This window comes from Varanus komodoensis, unplaced genomic scaffold, assembly GCF_004798865.1.
Source record: "Varanus komodoensis strain SLA01 unplaced genomic scaffold, ASM479886v1 scaffold32, whole genome shotgun sequence".
Classification (NCBI taxonomy): Eukaryota; Metazoa; Chordata; class Lepidosauria; order Squamata; family Varanidae; genus Varanus; species Varanus komodoensis.
In genome coordinates this window covers 11,847,360-11,864,362 of record NW_025335798.1, presented here as the reverse complement: position 1 = coordinate 11,864,362, position 17,003 = coordinate 11,847,360, and the positions used below count along the sequence as shown (strand labels likewise).

The 17,003-nt window shown below is 39.1% G+C and overlaps 1 protein-coding gene across 1 annotated transcript in view; it reads right to left on the bottom strand.

The window, feature by feature from the left end:
• Nucleotides 1–17,003, bottom strand: part of KALRN (kalirin RhoGEF kinase) — a 599,751-nt gene that overhangs the window by 262,322 nt on the left and 320,426 nt on the right. Inside the window, exons 8-9 of the mRNA XM_044438481.1 lie at nucleotides 12,206–12,337; nucleotides 6,777–7,007 (exon numbers count right to left, since the gene is read on the bottom strand). Of these exons, the coding sequence (XP_044294416.1) occupies nucleotides 6,777–7,007; nucleotides 12,206–12,337 (363 nt within the window). The remainder of the gene's footprint in view (nucleotides 1–6,776; nucleotides 7,008–12,205; nucleotides 12,338–17,003) is intronic.

The following is a 17,003-nucleotide window of genomic DNA, read 5'->3' as shown; positions in this document are numbered from 1 at the left end:
TTCATTCTTACTGGTTTTACTTATTTTAATCCTTCGCTGCTTTTTTAATTATATGTCTTATTGTTGTATGTCTCCTTCAGATGCCTGCTGAGTTGAAAGGTAACCAAGGAGTATTTAAAATATGAAGTAAATAAATAAATGCTGGAACATGAGTTGTGCAATGATCTAAGCGGATGATGGTCAAGCAACATGTATTTTAGCCACATGTTTGTCCCACCTTCCAAAAAGAAAGGTGAAAGAAAAGACTATTGCAATAGACTCCAGCAAATGAAGGTGGAGGTGGTTCACTCACTTTGTTCCATGCACTCCTTTTCATATACAAACACACCCACAATGCTTTATTTGCAAACTGGATAGGTACATAAATAACTGCTCCATCCTGTCTCAGATCACCTCAAGGAACACCTCTTCCCATATATGCCTACCCAGAGTCTAAGATCATCATCTGAGGTCCTTCTCAGAGAGCCCCCTCTAAAGGAAATTAAGAGGGTGGCTATGAGGAGAAGGGACTTCTCAGTGGTGGCACCCCAACTTTGGAATCAGCTCCCCACAGAGGTTTGCTTGGTGCCCCCTCTCTACTCTTTTTGGTGCCAGACAACTTTTCATTTGCCCAATATTTTAATAGTTAAAACAATCTTTTAAAATAACTCTTTATCTCTTTATCTATATGGCATTTATCATACTTTAGTGCTATTGTACCCCTGGATTAACTTGAATTGTGGCTAATATTAGTTTTTTTGCTGTGTCCTATTGTTGCTATTTTATTCATATATTATGTATGTCTGATTTAATGTTATTCTTTTCATTGTATATGTTGTTTGTTATGACTTTGTAAAGTGCCCAGAGAGCTAGTTCAGCGAATGGGCAGTACTGAAATCAATTTTGGCTGTAGATCCTCTGGATAAGGGTTACCCAATTTATTTGGCACATATGCAACCAGTCAAACCCAAAGTATAGTGTCATTCTAGGGTGTGCCACAGTATATACAACATTGGAGTGGAAGATAACTAAGCTAGATTCCAGAAGTATTACTTTTGTTTGTCTTTCTGAACCCTTCTTCTCTATTCATAAACGATAGAAAGATGTAGTATAAATGAATATACTAGTGACTGACAACATGCAGCCATGAGAAGCAGTTCCTTGAAGACACAGGTGACCTTCCCATGGAAAGAGCAAGCAGAAACTGGACATGGCTGATTTATACATTCAGGAGAATAACATGGTGCAGCCACTTAATAACTGTATTAGTAGGTGGGGGTAATTACACAGGTAAAGGCTCCCTGCAAAGCCCTGGCTTGCTACAGAGAAGCTATCTTACAGCTACAAAAAGATCAAGTTGGTCATATGAGAAACCATGGTGTTCAAAAAATCTCAGTGTGTATCATGGCAGACAATTCCAGCTAACTGGCAAAGTACATTAAAGATCTGTATGACCAGAATCCATGCACTATTGCTTTTCATATGAGCACCTCTGGGAAGGTTGGGAATTTTTTAAAAGCTATAATATCCGTACAAGTGCCTCCTCTGCATGAATTGGTATAATAGCTTGACTTCCAATACCTTTTGTACATTTCCTGTGCATATGCACTGCTCCTCTTAGATTCTTTATTTTATGAAAAACAGTACTGAGGATACGTAAAGATATTTTCTTACAATAATATAAGAACCAAAATCTTCCATCTTGGGGAAGGTGAAGCTTGAGACTTTTCTGTGATATAGCAGTGAAGCTGAGTCATGCAAGATGATAAACAATTCTCTTTGCAACAAAAAAGAAGAAAACTTTTGGAATAAGTATACGCATATACTTATAAAATTAAGCATTTTGAAATATTATGGTGGACAAAGAGCAGCTGGTCACTGGCTAAGAAAAAACAGCACTCTAAAGTTTGCACTGAGGGTAATGAGATATGTCTTTAATGAAGAAACTGAGACTTGGTGCAGTATCTGGCACAAATTTTGAAATGATGTGTACAGAATCCAATGATATAAAATGTATGATAAAAAGTGCAATTATATAAAATGTATGACTTGTGGAAATTTGAATTCTAAGTGTCTCAGGCATATGGACTTATTTTTCTTCCTTGAAAGTCTCTAAAGTGCCATGCATCTTTAGAGTGCTGAATAACTAGCAGTATCCTAAAAGAAAACCGGGTTCAGGACCAAAGCAACATTACTACATCCTGACAGCCTTACTTTTCTGCAGGAAGCCTGGAGAATATACCCTGATAATCAGCAAAGTGCTTTCCCAGAGTTTCAATGAAAGGAGGCATTGCTTCTGGGTAGTCTCAAAATGCAGCGCCTCAACCTTTTTACAAATAGACAGTGTAGGGCTAAACGAAACCTCATTTCTTAGTCATCAAGGTGGCATGATTCAGTCAAAGAGGTACCAATGATTTCAACAGGAAACTCTCACACACAACGTGTTTTACCCAATGTGAGTTCTACGTATAATAGACTCTCATTCAATTCAGTGGGTCTACTCTAAGTAGAACTCACATAGGTACAGTCAATTTTATGTAATTGAAACCAAAGGGATTAAAAAGTTTTTGCCCTGGCTAGATGATATTCATTTTCATTCTTTATTATATTAGGTTTCGAGATCAGCCTTAACTAGTCTAAGTTCTTTTAGATTCCGTTTTATGAAAGGACCAGAACAAATATTGTTCCCAGAGTCTTATATTAAGGCAAAAAGCGATTCATCATTTAAAAAAAAACCCTCTCTTTAAAACATCAGTACAAGATTACATGCATATCGAAAACCAGTAACAGTAATGCTAACTCACTAATCAGAACTGCTTAAACTACAGAGTGTAGAATAATCTGTTTTGATTAACAACTGTAGAGAGGAGAAAGGAATTACAGTATCAGACTAATTTCAGATGAAAGTTCAAATCAAATTATGCAAATGACAGGGCATGGTTAAAGAATAAGCCCTGCAAAATATTCTTAGGAAATATCATTACTTGAAGATGCAATCATTTCAAAATGGGTTTTTGAGGCAGTCTGCTGAGGTATTTAAGCATCATTTTTTCATTTGGAATAATTTTATTCAATTTCCTTGCAGGGTATGTAGCATCACATTTATTTATTTATTATTTATTTATTTATTTGCGTTTTTATAAACCGTTCAATTAGCAAAAGCTCTCAGAATGAGGTCCATGCTTATTAACTGCTCAGTTTGACATCACCAGTCACCTCTACATTATACCTGGGTAATGCCTTTGAATATTCATTGTTTTGTTCAGTGTAGATTCTATTTGAACCAGTCATTGAAACATACCTTTAAAAATGTGATTAAAACAACTAAATTATACAGATATATGTTAGTATTCAGTTGTGCCTCACCACTAGTGCTAATGTCATTGCAAAGGCATAAACCAATCCTTGTGCAATGCAACTAACATTTATTATTGGAAAAAGTAGTGCATAGTTGGATATGATGCATATTTCAATTTGGAAGGAGGTTTTCAACTTAATGAGAAAGGAAAGTTATAGCTAATAACAGTCAGTCCAGCAGTATACTTCATCACCTCTAACAGCAAAATCATTGCTTCTCTACTGAAACAGGGCCATCAAGAAACAAAGCAAGAAGTATCAGTTTGTTCAGGGAATTCAGTGGTTTGGAGAAACACAAAACAATTTAAAAAACATACAGACCAAAATCAGACAACCCTGCAAAAGCAGACTAGTAAGGACTGACATACGCAGTGGATACTAGGAACTAGGGAATGTTGAGTATCAGCATGGAAAAGAAAGTAGAAAACTGAAGAGAATGAATTCGCTTCCCTGAGCTTCTCACATGTTATAGTATCCCCAAATAATGTTTGATTAGTTTCTTAGAGTCTTGAACATGAGCACTACTGTAGGGGTGAGGATCCACAGCAACATTTATTTATTTATTCCATTGTTATACTGCCCAATAGCTGACATATTGTTGCAGGTCCCATTTGTATCACTGATTCCTTCAGCAGCCCCAGAAAACACTACTATATAGCGAGTAGGAGATTAAATAATCAGATATACATATATTTTATCACACACATTATCAGTTTACCAATTTCTTTACAGGTAGTTTGAGAGATCTAAATTGATAAAATGGATTATTTCAGTCATTTAAATTAAAATAGGAACTTGAATATCATCCATTTAAGTGCTGCAACCTTAAAGCACTGAACCTCTCTTTTAATTAGAAAAAAACTAAAACTGGCCTTCACATCCTTGGTATTCTCCTGAAAATACAAAAGTTTTTGTGGACACTATTGGAACACATTCATTTACAAGAGCCTACTAGTGTCTGTCTGTCCATTAAGGAACCAATAAACCAAGACTGCAGCTCTTTGAATTTTCTTATTCTTAGGACCTCCCACATAGGTTTACATACAGTTAATTAAATAAGATAGATTCCAACCTTGTGGGCAAGGGCTAAGAAGACACGGGCCACAAAGAAAATTAGGCAGAGAAGAAAGGGAGGGGAAATATTCTAGCAGTGCTGGTGGAAGGCCCCCACTTGCCTCTTATCTTTCTCCATACAACCTGTTGCCCTGGGGAGAGGGGACTTCCTGCAAGCCTTTCAGCATGGCTGGTGAAATGGTCCTGCTTTCCCCTCTGAAGTCTCCTCAGACAGCCTAATGGAATGGCCGCTGTAGTGACTGCTGAAGTCTCCGTGAAGAGTTTGGCCCAACATTCCTGCTCAACTCCCTCAGCTCAGCCCCTCTTAGGTAGACACTCCCTGAAGAGCAGTTTGGTGTCTCAGAATAGATACCCACACACACACACCTGTAAGAGACAAAAGAGCCAAAACTTGTTCATGAATGCTGTGTTCCTCTCCTTGTACACAGAGATGCAAGAACAAAGATTTGAGCCTTCTTAGGTCTCATATACAGAACTCCCTGATTAGGATCACTTTGGACGTTTCTGAAGCAAAAAAATGTGCTCTGTAATTTTCTGTTTGATCTGTTTTTATTATTTTTGTGATGTATCTGGAGTCTTTTAGAATTTCAAACTGAATTTCATGTATGTTGTAATATGCTCATTGTACACTATAATTCACCGTGGGAACAAAGAAATGTAATAAATAATTATCCCTCATATTAATTCCAAATAATACAGATATACCATACCTCAGAAAAGTAGGCATAATACTGTGTGGTTTTAAATATGTTATTTTGGGATCATATGGTATTAATGTATATCTTGAGATAACTCTTTGTGAATGGCAGAAGGTAAGACACCTCTACCTCTGTCTCTGTCTCTTGCACATGAAAAACCAAAAGGACATACTGATCTGCCCGCACTAGTCTTTTGACTTCCATTTATACAGACATTTGTTGAGGTATAGAAGCCACACCACTGGCAGTAATCTGTAGCAGTTAATATGTAAAGAAATATAAGCACTCTGACATTTATGTCTTCACAAATACATGCATATCTTATTACAAGATTAGTGTGAAGGCCTTGAAACTGAATCAATACAGTAATTGAAAATACAAACATTTGTCTCGGTATTCCAGAGAAACAGAAGATATTTCCTTGCCACTGTATTTGGAAAGGATTAAAAGCATATTTCTCAGGTTTGTTGAATCAATATTGGTTTCTGGGTGTCTTGTGCATATTGGTTCTGCACAGTAACTCCCAAATGTGAACCTTTACTGGCTAATGGAAGAGAAAGAAAGGAGAGCAGGAGAATGGGGAAGGACGGATTTGGCAGCAGTGATATTTGAAAGCAAAATGTTGTGTTTGAAGCCATGGGCATCCTATAAGAAAGATTACGATATTTTTACTAGGCTTTTGAGTGTTCAAAGCATTTCACAAAAATTTATAATAATCCTAAAAGGGAAATATATCCCAACCTACCCACACAACTTTACAGTTGTCCAAAAAGGCCAGATGTTTAATCAACAATTAGAAAGCCAACTCAGCATAGGAATCAACATCATTCCACATATATCTGTGTTTCAGTCTTGCTTATAACACTGAAAGCTAAGCTCCATTTATCTCTCCACATAAGTAGATACAGGTCCTTTTGTGAGCAGATCTGTGCCTGGACTGTGAGCATCTCCCCATGCGGCATACTTGCACCCCCCCCCCCACACCCTTCTGCACAGCTGTTTAGACTATCTCAGTCTGCTCCATGTCTGAAGCTTGTATTAAAGGTTCAATATTATGGGTTCAATCCAGAAGTGCTCTGCATGAGCAGAAAGGCTATTCTGTTTGCACAAGGGAAGGTCTGATTTTTCTTGCTTCCTACTGTATAAGCCAGGAATGTTAGGTCTGAACCAGACTAACAACTGCACTGTTGTTAGCTAATTTTAGATATGCTGTAATTTTAATGCCTGTACCCAGAGTTCTCACATTCCAAGAAAAACTGAACAATTTCCCAATCACTTTCCAATGTTACTCGCCAACATCACTCATTGATCATATAAAATATATTCAATCCAGATAATAGTGCAAGGATATTGTTTATTTTATCATTCCTGCTACTTTTTTGTATTCTTCAGTCCAGACAGTAGTTCTGATAGGTATTAACTGCTCACAAAAATAATTTCTAAAATAATTTTGGAAGGCTTTCTTAATACTTAACATAATAAATGGTGACCTCCCATATGACAAGGTCTGTGGAAGCTATTTTATACCAAATTATATCAGTGTAAGCAGTGTAGGAGATATAAAGATTATTTATAAGGTTTTCCAAATGAGCCCACAAGGTGATTTTAGGGCTACAATGGACTAGTCTACATAGGTCTGAGTTTCACAACCCTGATAAATCACATTACCTGCTGAACATCTTGCTGGAAAACACAAAGTTGAAGCCTCTGATGTAACCGGACCTTTCTGTGCTGCCAGATGCTCTCCAAGCGCCTTTGGTGATGTAAGACTTCATGGACCACATCCAAAACTTGGTGAACAGCCTTGGAATAATTAGCTGTGGCAGTAAGAGATTCAGAGTTCCCAGGACTCAAGGGACGCTGTAGAACATCCAGCAAAGCCTTTCCATCCTGGCTAACCTGTAAGATTAAAGAGGATAAATCTGTCAAGCATGAATCCTATGAAACCGCCAAAATAAATTTGCTTTATGCATCATTTAAAAAATCATTCATAATTCAAATATGATTTTTTTTCTTTTGCTTTCCATGTAAATTTGGCTGGAACTGCAAATTCAGAAGGTCATTGGATCATTTCTTTCCAAGGTCCAAGCATGTAATTCACAAACTTCACTTTCAGCTTAGGAAATCAGAGGAAATTCACTTTTGCCATTTTTTGCTTATATAAAAGGCTCTTCTAAGTTGAAATGTTGGTGAAAACCGCATGTGAAAGAATGCAAGGGCTTTTAGTTTATAACAATTCTACAAAGCAGTAAGAAAGATAATTCTCAAAACTATTTTTCTTCAGGCCTGTTAGCAAAAATATAATAACATCAATAAATTAAAACCTCGTTAACTGCTTTGCTTCATACAATATTTGCTATTTCACAATGAATAAACTAGAGGAATCCATACATGGTTATAGGTTTTGTTGCAGAAATTCCAAGAAAAAGAATATGAATTATCTGAGTCCTGAAAGTCTCTATGGAGGAATGAATGGTTTTCAAAGACCCAATTGTTTACAAAGAAGCTAGAGGATGTTTAAGCCTTCTAGAGCTCCCTTTAGGAATTAAAAATAAGAATCTTTTATGTGAGCACTTTGCATTTGTAAAGGATTGTTCAAGGTCAAAATGCACTTACAGAGCAGCTGTGAAACATCTATCATATAGTTTGTTGGAAAAGAATCAGCACAGAAATGAGTAGAGATTCGTGAATTCCACACCCCAGATCAAATCACAATTGGGTCACTAATTAAAAGCTTCATTGGTGAGCACTCAAAACTAACTTTTCCCAAGAGCTCTAAAAATGGTGTTTGTTCAAGCTCTCCCTCCCTCCCTCCCTGTCTGTGTGCGCATGTGTGTGTGTTCTTACACTGCTGCTTGGGGGTTACTTATTTAATTCACATGCCATCTTCACGATCATTTCAGGGCAGAATGTTGTCTGAGCATCCATATAATGTTTCTTCTCCTTCTATGTTGGGAATCAAAAATTTTCCTGATCCAAAGGTATCTCAGTTCATGAACTTAATTTGTTCTATGATAATGGTCATGAACTGAGTCAAATTTCCCCATAAGGTTCAATGTAAATAAGGTTACTCTGTTCTGATCCATATGTAATTATTTTAAACCACAAAAATATGAAACAAAGTACAGTACAGTACATTATGAAGAGAGAGAACATTAACCGTGCTTGAGGCGACTTCTGGCGTGGAGGACAGGAAGGTGGGTGGGGAGGAGGTTCTTGTTTGGAGGGAGAGTCTGTGACAGCAATCTCGACTAGAGGAAGCCGCAACCACGGATTAGAGTGGGAAAGATGGCCACATTCGTGTCCATGCGAACACGACCATGGTCATGTTCCCCACATCGTGACCACGTGTCAGAGCGACCACATATCAGAGCGTGTTCGAGCAGTGAAGATGGCTGCAATTGTGTTTGTCACCCAACGCGGAGTTCATGAATGGAAGCAAAATTTTGCTAAACTTTCTGTTCACGAACTGAATTGTTCACGAGCAGAAGCGTTCGTGAACCAAGGTATTACTGTACTTTTCTATCCTTTGAAATTATTCAGGCGTGATCGGTTGATGTATTAGTCACTATGCCAATTTCTTTTAATTGATTGGTTTGTCTGGCAATTCTTTTTACTTGACAGGTTGGGTGAGGATATTTTAATCTACAGACTGCACAGGCAGAAAATAGGCACATGAACTTTTGACATGTTCAATTTAAACTGTAAGTGGAAGACCATTTTCAGACAAGGAGGATTGCCTTAATATATATCAAGAGTGAGAAATCTGCACAACAAATCACTTATTCACAAACATTAAGTAGCATCACTACTCAGGACTGATGGTAGCACACTATGGCGAATCCCTACAAGAGGAATGAGGGCATATTAAGGGGGAACTTGTGCATTTCTATTCATCTTTTCCCAACCAAGCATCAGCTTCTGCTCATAGTATACTGAATTAGATGACTCAGGGCTGAGAGGACACTGAGGTAAGCTGATGTTGAGCTATAGGAAGCAACAAACAGAAAGAGCAGCCACCTAGTTGCTTAGGCCAATGAGAAAGCCCAACTCAGAAGCTTTCACAAACTGGATGGAGTATGATCTCATCAATTCAGTCTATTCCCTGTCTAATCTTCCTGCAGAACTATGCGTGCATTCTCAGGTTGTCAGCTCAAGATCTACTTCAGGTTCAAGTTCTGGCATAATGAGATGTAAAAGTTTCAGATGGTCTTTTAAGAGGTTGTATCTCTCACTTTTTCAGTGCATCATTATAAAGTATAAAACCATACTTTTTCACAAGGTGTACCTAGCCCTCACCAACAGGATAGAAAATGAAATACAGCTAGACTGAGGTCAGGTGGAGATGTGGAAGTTTTCCTGATTCTCACTGTATCTCTTGATCTCTACTTCCTGAATTCCTCCCCAGTGAATTCAGTCACCATGTTTACACACCAGGACAACCCATGCTGTTGTTCATGAAACAACCCACAGCATGCCTGACATTTCACTGTGCTCATTGTGGGTTGTTCTTCCACTTCCCCTTGACTTCTGGCTTCTCCTACTTTATTTATGTATTCATCTTTGGTGAAAATCTCTATCAGTTCTTGCAACTTTCAAAGTTATAGTCACTGAAAGCCCCTCTAAAGTATCTAAGGAACACACTGAAGTGGCTGTCACTAGTTTGACTGCTTTTGTTTGTTTGGAATATATAACTTAAAATATTTTAAAAATATTTTTAAAAAATTAATTGTGGATCCAAAATGAAAAATATTGCCTTGTCAATGCCCTAGAAAGTCTGTTCTGTTAAAATTAAGAATCCACCAACTAGAAACACTGAAAAAGCAGGCTTAAAGAAGCTTATTTGTTGCTTGGTTTTCCTCTAACAACTGTTAAGCAGTCAGGTGTAAAGAGAAAGCAAAGCTGCAAAAAGATATTTGCTTGCAAATGGATGTGGGTGGGTGGGTGTGGATGTTTTCTGTGTAATATTCTGAGCATGGCATTTGGACTTCAGCAAAATAAAGTTTTGATATCCCTTTCTGCCAAGAACACATTCTGTGCTTAATTCTGTAATGGACTGGATGAGGGCCAATAAACTGAAGCTCAATCCAGACAAGACGAAGGTCCTGTTGGTGGGTGGCTCGGGCCTGGGGATGGGGGACTTGGGCCTTGTCCTAAATGGGGTTGCACTCCCTCTGAGGGACAGGGTTCGCAGCTTAGGAGTGCTCCTCGACCCTGAGCTGTCTCTGGAAGCCCAGGTGACGGCGGTGGCGAGGAGCGCTTCAGCTTCGGCTGATACATCAGCTGCGTCCCTTCCTGGAGAACGACTGCCTGGCGACAGTAACACACACGCTGGTAACTTCCCGATTAGATTTCTGTAACGCGCTCTATGTGGGGCTACCCTTGAAGATGGTCCAGATACTTCAATTGGTGCAGAATAGAGCTTCCAGGTTGCTGACGGGGACTGGGCGTTGTTCTCATATAACCCCAGTTCTCCGTCAGCTCCACTGGCTCCCGATTGAAGTCCAGGCCCAATTCAAGGTGTTGGTTATGACCTATAAAGCCCTAAACAGCTTGGGACCTGAATATCTAAAGGAACGCTTGCGCCCATATATGCCCTCCCGCCCCCTGAGATCAGCAACGGATGCCCTTCTCCGGGAACCCTCTGTGAATGATATTAGGAGGGTAAGTACCCGGAGGAGGGCTTTCTCTGTGGTGGCGCCCCATCTAAGGAATGCGCTCCCCAGAGAGGTCCACCTGGCACCGTCGTTATTTGTTTTTCGGCGCCAGTCTAAGACCTTTTTATTTAAAACTTTTTTTAATTGTTAAATTATTGAATTAATTAGGATTTTAAAATTTTTAGCCGAGAATGCACCGGGGGTTTTTTAAACATTTTTTAATTGTTATATGATTATTATTTATGTATGTATTTATGTATTCTTTGTGAGCTGCCCCGAGGCTTTGTTGTGATGGGGGCGGCATAGAAATGTTTTAAATAAATAAATAATATGTGGCTGGGCAGTTTGTGGCTTACCAGATGGTTTAGCCTACATCTTCCATCAGCCCTAGCAGCACAGTCATGGGAGTTATAGACAAAAATGTCTGGAGAGCCACAAGTTGTCTACCCCAGCTTTAGTAGCTAACAGTTGCTCATGTCACACAATACAGATGTTTTAGGTTTAGACCGCTGAGACTACCATGGTACTATACGGATTAGACATTGTATCAGGGAAGCCAATTTAGACAATGAGCCTTCTCTAATTCCAAACATGCCACAAAAAATTCCATGCACTGCACCATTCAATACAAGTTAAATAAATTTTGGGAAATCATTTGCATCTTCCAAGATGAATGCAGCCTACATAGAGTTGCAAGATGCTTACTCATTATATTGCAAAGAGAGTAGAGATGTGGGTTATACTAGTAGCTTAAAGAAGCAGGAATATATAGGCTTGTTGGCAACCCTAACTCCTAGATGCAAGACCACCTTGCTGCACTTCAGGCCCAGCAAGTACTATAACAAACTAACAAGGGAAACCATGGAATAGTAATTATGTGTTAAAGAAGGATGTAATACCGTCCATGTTGACTTTTTCACTTGTGACATACTTTATGCTATCTCGTTCCATCATTCTGCCTATTGTACTGTGCTGTGGTCCTATAGTAGATTTGCTTAACTGCTGTTCGGATCCCATGCTCCATACTGAACTTACAGCACAATCCTAGCTATGCTTACTCAAAGCTAAGTCCTGCTATGTCCAGTGGGGAATACTTCCTAGTAAGTATGCTTACATGTGCAGTCTGAGGCTGCACTCTTGTATACACTTTCCTGGCAATTAGCTGATGGGGCTACTTCTGAGGAAACTTATACAGGATTACATTGTTAGTCTCTTGTGAATATGGTTTCTCACAGACCACCAGAGAAGAATTATAGAGCAGTTACTAGTTAAGCTGCTTAAGCAGTCACATCAGCATGGCAATGGAAAGGCAGATATATGTCTCCTACAAATTATTCAGCTAATAGTTTTTTTGAACCCCAAATGCACAGCCAACTATATCTGTTAATTAAACAGTGCAATCTTCTAGTGGTTACTAAAGACTCTTCCGTAAGCACTCACCTCTGTGTAAGCCTGGGTGACTTGTTCATAGAGGGACTGATGATGATGGATGGCCAATTCCAGGTCTTGCATTTCTGATGGAAGGCCTCCCTCGCTGCACATTTTGCACCAGGCATCCACACCAGATAGGAACTGTGAAAAGAAATGTCAGAAGGCCTTTACCCACTTGCAACACACTGACAACTGGCAGGTGGGAAAATCAGAAGCAGCTGCAACTATTTTAAAGCACTACAACACAGCACAACAGAAACAGAGTAAGGCAGACAAAGAGCTTTTTTCCAGGGAGAAACCATGTCCAGGATCCACAGAAGTTCACAACCTGTTTAGGTTGTGAAGACCCGGCTCTAGTTCTTTGTTTTTCAGTCAGTACTCCTCACATTCTCCAAAGGTGAATGGTAAATGGTTTTGCAAGCTTTTAAATTTTCAAAATCACTCTGTATATTAAAAAGACAGAACAATAAAAGGAGGAAAAAGTCACACGGTCCCTTGGGCACATGTAATTCCTTGAACCTCAAGTTAAGTTTCCACAGAATACAAAGCAGAGTAAAGGCATTTGGCTTAACCATGCATAAACTTTCATTTTTAAGCACTAGAGTGATATACCTATGACCCACTAACTCAAGTGTCTACAACCTTTTTGGATAGCAGGCTTCCAATTTGCACAAATTGTACTTGTAAATTGCAGTTTCCTTTCCTTTTGCAGTTCTTTTTAAAAACACAAATCTCATCTCAGACTATGGATGACGCTTACCAACCCTCTTCCTGCACCCTAATTTCTTCTCACTGGAGGGAAGGAATCTGAGTAAGGAATAAGTCAGATTTCCCAAAATTGGCACAACTCTAAGCAAAGCTATTTCTCTCCCTTGCTACCTCCTAACTTTTTCTTTCCCATTCACTCCATTATCTTTCTGTTTCTCTCCACTCCTAGCCTCCCCATTTCTCTCCCCTACCTCGCTTCAGTGTTTTGAATAGCTGATCAGCAGTGGATGCAAGAAGAGGAAGAACTTACTACACTAACTTTTTAAAAATTTATTACCATTGTCAACAACCACATCTAAAGGCTGAAGGAGTGAAGGGAGGTTGGGTACCTTTGGATGTGGGTACACCTGCACTAATAACCAGTAGAGTAATTTTCTGAAGACAAGAGAATTACTCTTGTGAGAATTCACAAAATACTATATGTCTTGAAATGGACTGTAAGCTGTGCCAGAACTACCATGCTAAATCAGGGCCAGGCCACTGCTTGTTCAATAATAAAAAACTATAATAATTGCATACAAAAGGGTATTTCAGCAGGTGTATCTTGACACAGAGTCATGGGGAAAAATGCTTGTGTTGCCATTTTTCCTTTTACATGGGTATTACTACATGGCAGCAATCACACTCAATCTAGTTATCCATCCAGTTCAATCACAACAGCCATTGTGTTTCTCACATTAAAAATCTAGATTTTTTGGTTTTGTTTTTAATGAATTGGGAATCTCAAGTGTTAGCAACTGTGGAATTCTATCTGTACAGCTTGTATAAAAGCAGTAAACACCAGCAATGAGAAATCACTCAGCTTGTGTGGAAATCCTATATCCACAAGGTCTGGACATTTTCTTGCTTGCTTGCTGGTTTGTTTGTTCAAATCAAGTATGACATGCTGATATGTCTTATAACATGCTTACATCTTTAGTTAATTCTGTGTGCACTAAAGTCCACCAAGTTACGCCTTACTAATTTTCTTGTTTTTCCGAGCCTTTTAAATCATCTCTTGCTCATTCTGCTATGCTTAAAGAGCTTACTAACCTGGCAATAAAAAGAACATAAATTATATAATAGCTGCACTGCCTTATTTCAGTAATACACTGCACTGCATTGTTTGGTTTGAATCAATTTTATTATTTGTAGTGTTATACTTCTATTCTGTAAACCACCCAGAGAGCCCTATGGGCTATAGGATGGTATACAAATGTAATAAATAAAAACATGATGCAACCCCCCCCCCACACACACACACCTCTCTAGCAGAAAGCTTTTAATCCGTTTGTTTGATTGTTTTTTAGAAATACTCCATCTCTGTCTATATCTTGCTGGTAATTTTTTTAAAGAGTTGAACTCATACTGAAGTTTACTAATTTATAGGCCTCTATACCAACCTGTTGTTGGCTTCCTATTTTTATCAGGGCAATCATAGAATAATGGGTCTGAAGTTCACCTTGTCTCTTTGTTGTTTCAGGGCAAGAAAAATCCATATAGACCAGCCAAATTATTTTAGTAAGCTTTTAACAAAAGTTGCACAAGTGCCATCATATGAAACAAACTATGAAAGCGTTTGCTTTCCAACATGGTACTTTCTCAAGTGCCCAACATGTTGCTGTGTGGTATCAAATTAGAAAAGATGGAAGTTGTACCAGGAAAAGGTACCTTACCTAACAGAACAAGAAATCTGTGGTATGGATTAACATGGCATGCTGATTACCACTAGCTGTTTGTAGTAATCCAGCAGTTCGCCCTCTACTGGTGTGGTTTCCCAGCAAATTTGATTCAGCATGTCCAACATTTAGAAAATGTCTTTTTAGAAATAGCTAACAACAATATAAATGTGGAGCTTAAAAACCAATTTCTAGAGTTTCAAAAAAGGATGAATCCTACCCTTATTAAATGCAATTTGAAAATGTAGGGCAGAATGGTGTCCACAGTTATGTGGATATTTTTATGTTCTTTCTTGGTAGATTAAAAAAAAACCAAGATGTTCAAGAGGAATTATACAAAAGCTATGAGCCACAATTTATGGAAGCAACAGGGCATTCCCATCTACTCAAGATTGCCAGTCCACATCCTAGAAAGGATTTCTATTGACCCACCACAAAAAAAATTACATTGCATGGTTCTCATTACCTGTCCTCAGAATTTACAAATGTGGATGACTAAGGATTCCGGCAGTATAGCCAAAGGTGGGTAATAGAAAAATCACAACTTCTTGTCTTTCTTTCAGCATTTTTGTTTTTTAGTCGCAAAGTTATGCCCAATCCATCATGACCACATGGACAACATTCCTCCAGGCTCTCTTGTCCTCCACCATCCCCCGGAGTCCACCCAAACCCACACCCACTGTCCCAGTGGCTCCATCTAGCCACCTCAACTTCTGCCATCCACTTCTCCTTTTCCTGTCAATCGATCCCAGCATCAGGGTCTTCTCCAGTGAGTCCTTCCTTCTCATAAGGTGACCAAAGTATCTGAGTTTCATCTTCAGTATTGATCCTTCCAAAGAACACCCAGGGTTGATTTCCTTTAGGATTGACAGATTTGATTTCTTTGCAGTCCAAGGGGCTCGCAGGAGTCTTCTCCAGCACCACAATTCAATGGCGTTAATTCTTCGCTGCTCAGCCTTCCCTATGGACCAACTTTCCCAGCCATACATCACCACTGGGAAAACCATAGCTTTGACTATACGAACTTTTGTCGGCAGGGTGATGTCTCTGCTTTTTAGCATGCTGTCTAGGTTTTCCATAGCTTTCCTCCCCAGGAGCAAGTGTCTTTTAATTTCTTGGCTGCAGTCCCCATCTACGATGATTTTGGAGCCAAGGAAAATAAAATCTGTCACTACCTCCATTTCTTCCCCATCTATTTGCCAGGAAGTGAGAGGACCAGATGCCATGATCTTAGTTTTCTTGATGTTGAGTTTCAAGCCAACTTTTGCACTCTTCTCCTTCACCCGCATCAAGACGCTCTTTAGTTCCTCTTCACTTTCTTCCATTAGGGTGGTATCATCTGCATATCTGAGGTTGTTGATATTTCTCCTGGCAATCTTAATTCCAACTTGTGATTCATCTAACCCCGCCTTTCTCATGATCTGCTCTGCATATATGTTAAATAGGCAGGGCGACAGTATACAACCTTGCCATACTCCTTTCCCAATATTGAACCAATCAGTACTTCCATGTCCAGTTCTCACTGTTGCTTCTTGACCCGCATCAGGTTTCTCAAGATACCAATAAGAAGTCTGATAATTCCATCTCTTTAAGAACTTGCCACAATTTGTTGTGATCCACGCAATCAAAGTTTTTAGAGTAGTCAATGAAGCAGAAGAAGATGTTTTTCAGGAACTCCCTAGCTTTCTCCATGATCCATTGTATGTTGGCAATTTGATCTCTAGTTCCTCTGCCTCTTCAAAACCCTGCCTGTACTTCTGGTAGTTCTCGGTCCACATACTGCTGAAGCCTAGCTTGTAGGAGTTTGAGCAAAACTTTGCTAGCATGTGAAATGAGTGCAATGGTCTGGTAGTCTGAACATTCTTTGGGATTGCCCTTCTTGGAATTGGAATGTAAACTGACCTTTTCCAATCCTGTGGCCACTGTTGTGTTTTCCACATTTGCTGGCATATTGAGTGTAGCACTTTTACTGCATCATCTTTTAGGATTTTGAATAGCTCAGCTGGAATACTATCTCCTCCACTAGTTTTGTTGTTGCTCAGACTTCCTAAGGCCCATTTGACTTCACTTTCCAGGATGTCTAGCTCAAGGTCAGTGATCACCCCATTGTGGTTATCAGGGACATTAAGCTCTTTCTTGTATAGTCCTTCTGTGTAATTTTGCCAACTCTTCTTAATCTCTTCTGCCTCTGTTAGGTCACTGCCATTTTGGTCCTTTATCATGCCTATCTTTGCATGATCACGGCAAGGCAGTGATCCATGAAGGGGTCTTTCAGCATAGCGAATATGTAATTAAGAAAATAAGAACAATGCACCTGCACCTATTAAAATGAACAGTACTAGTTATCTCATGCTATACCAGTTATTGGGGTAAGGTAAAGG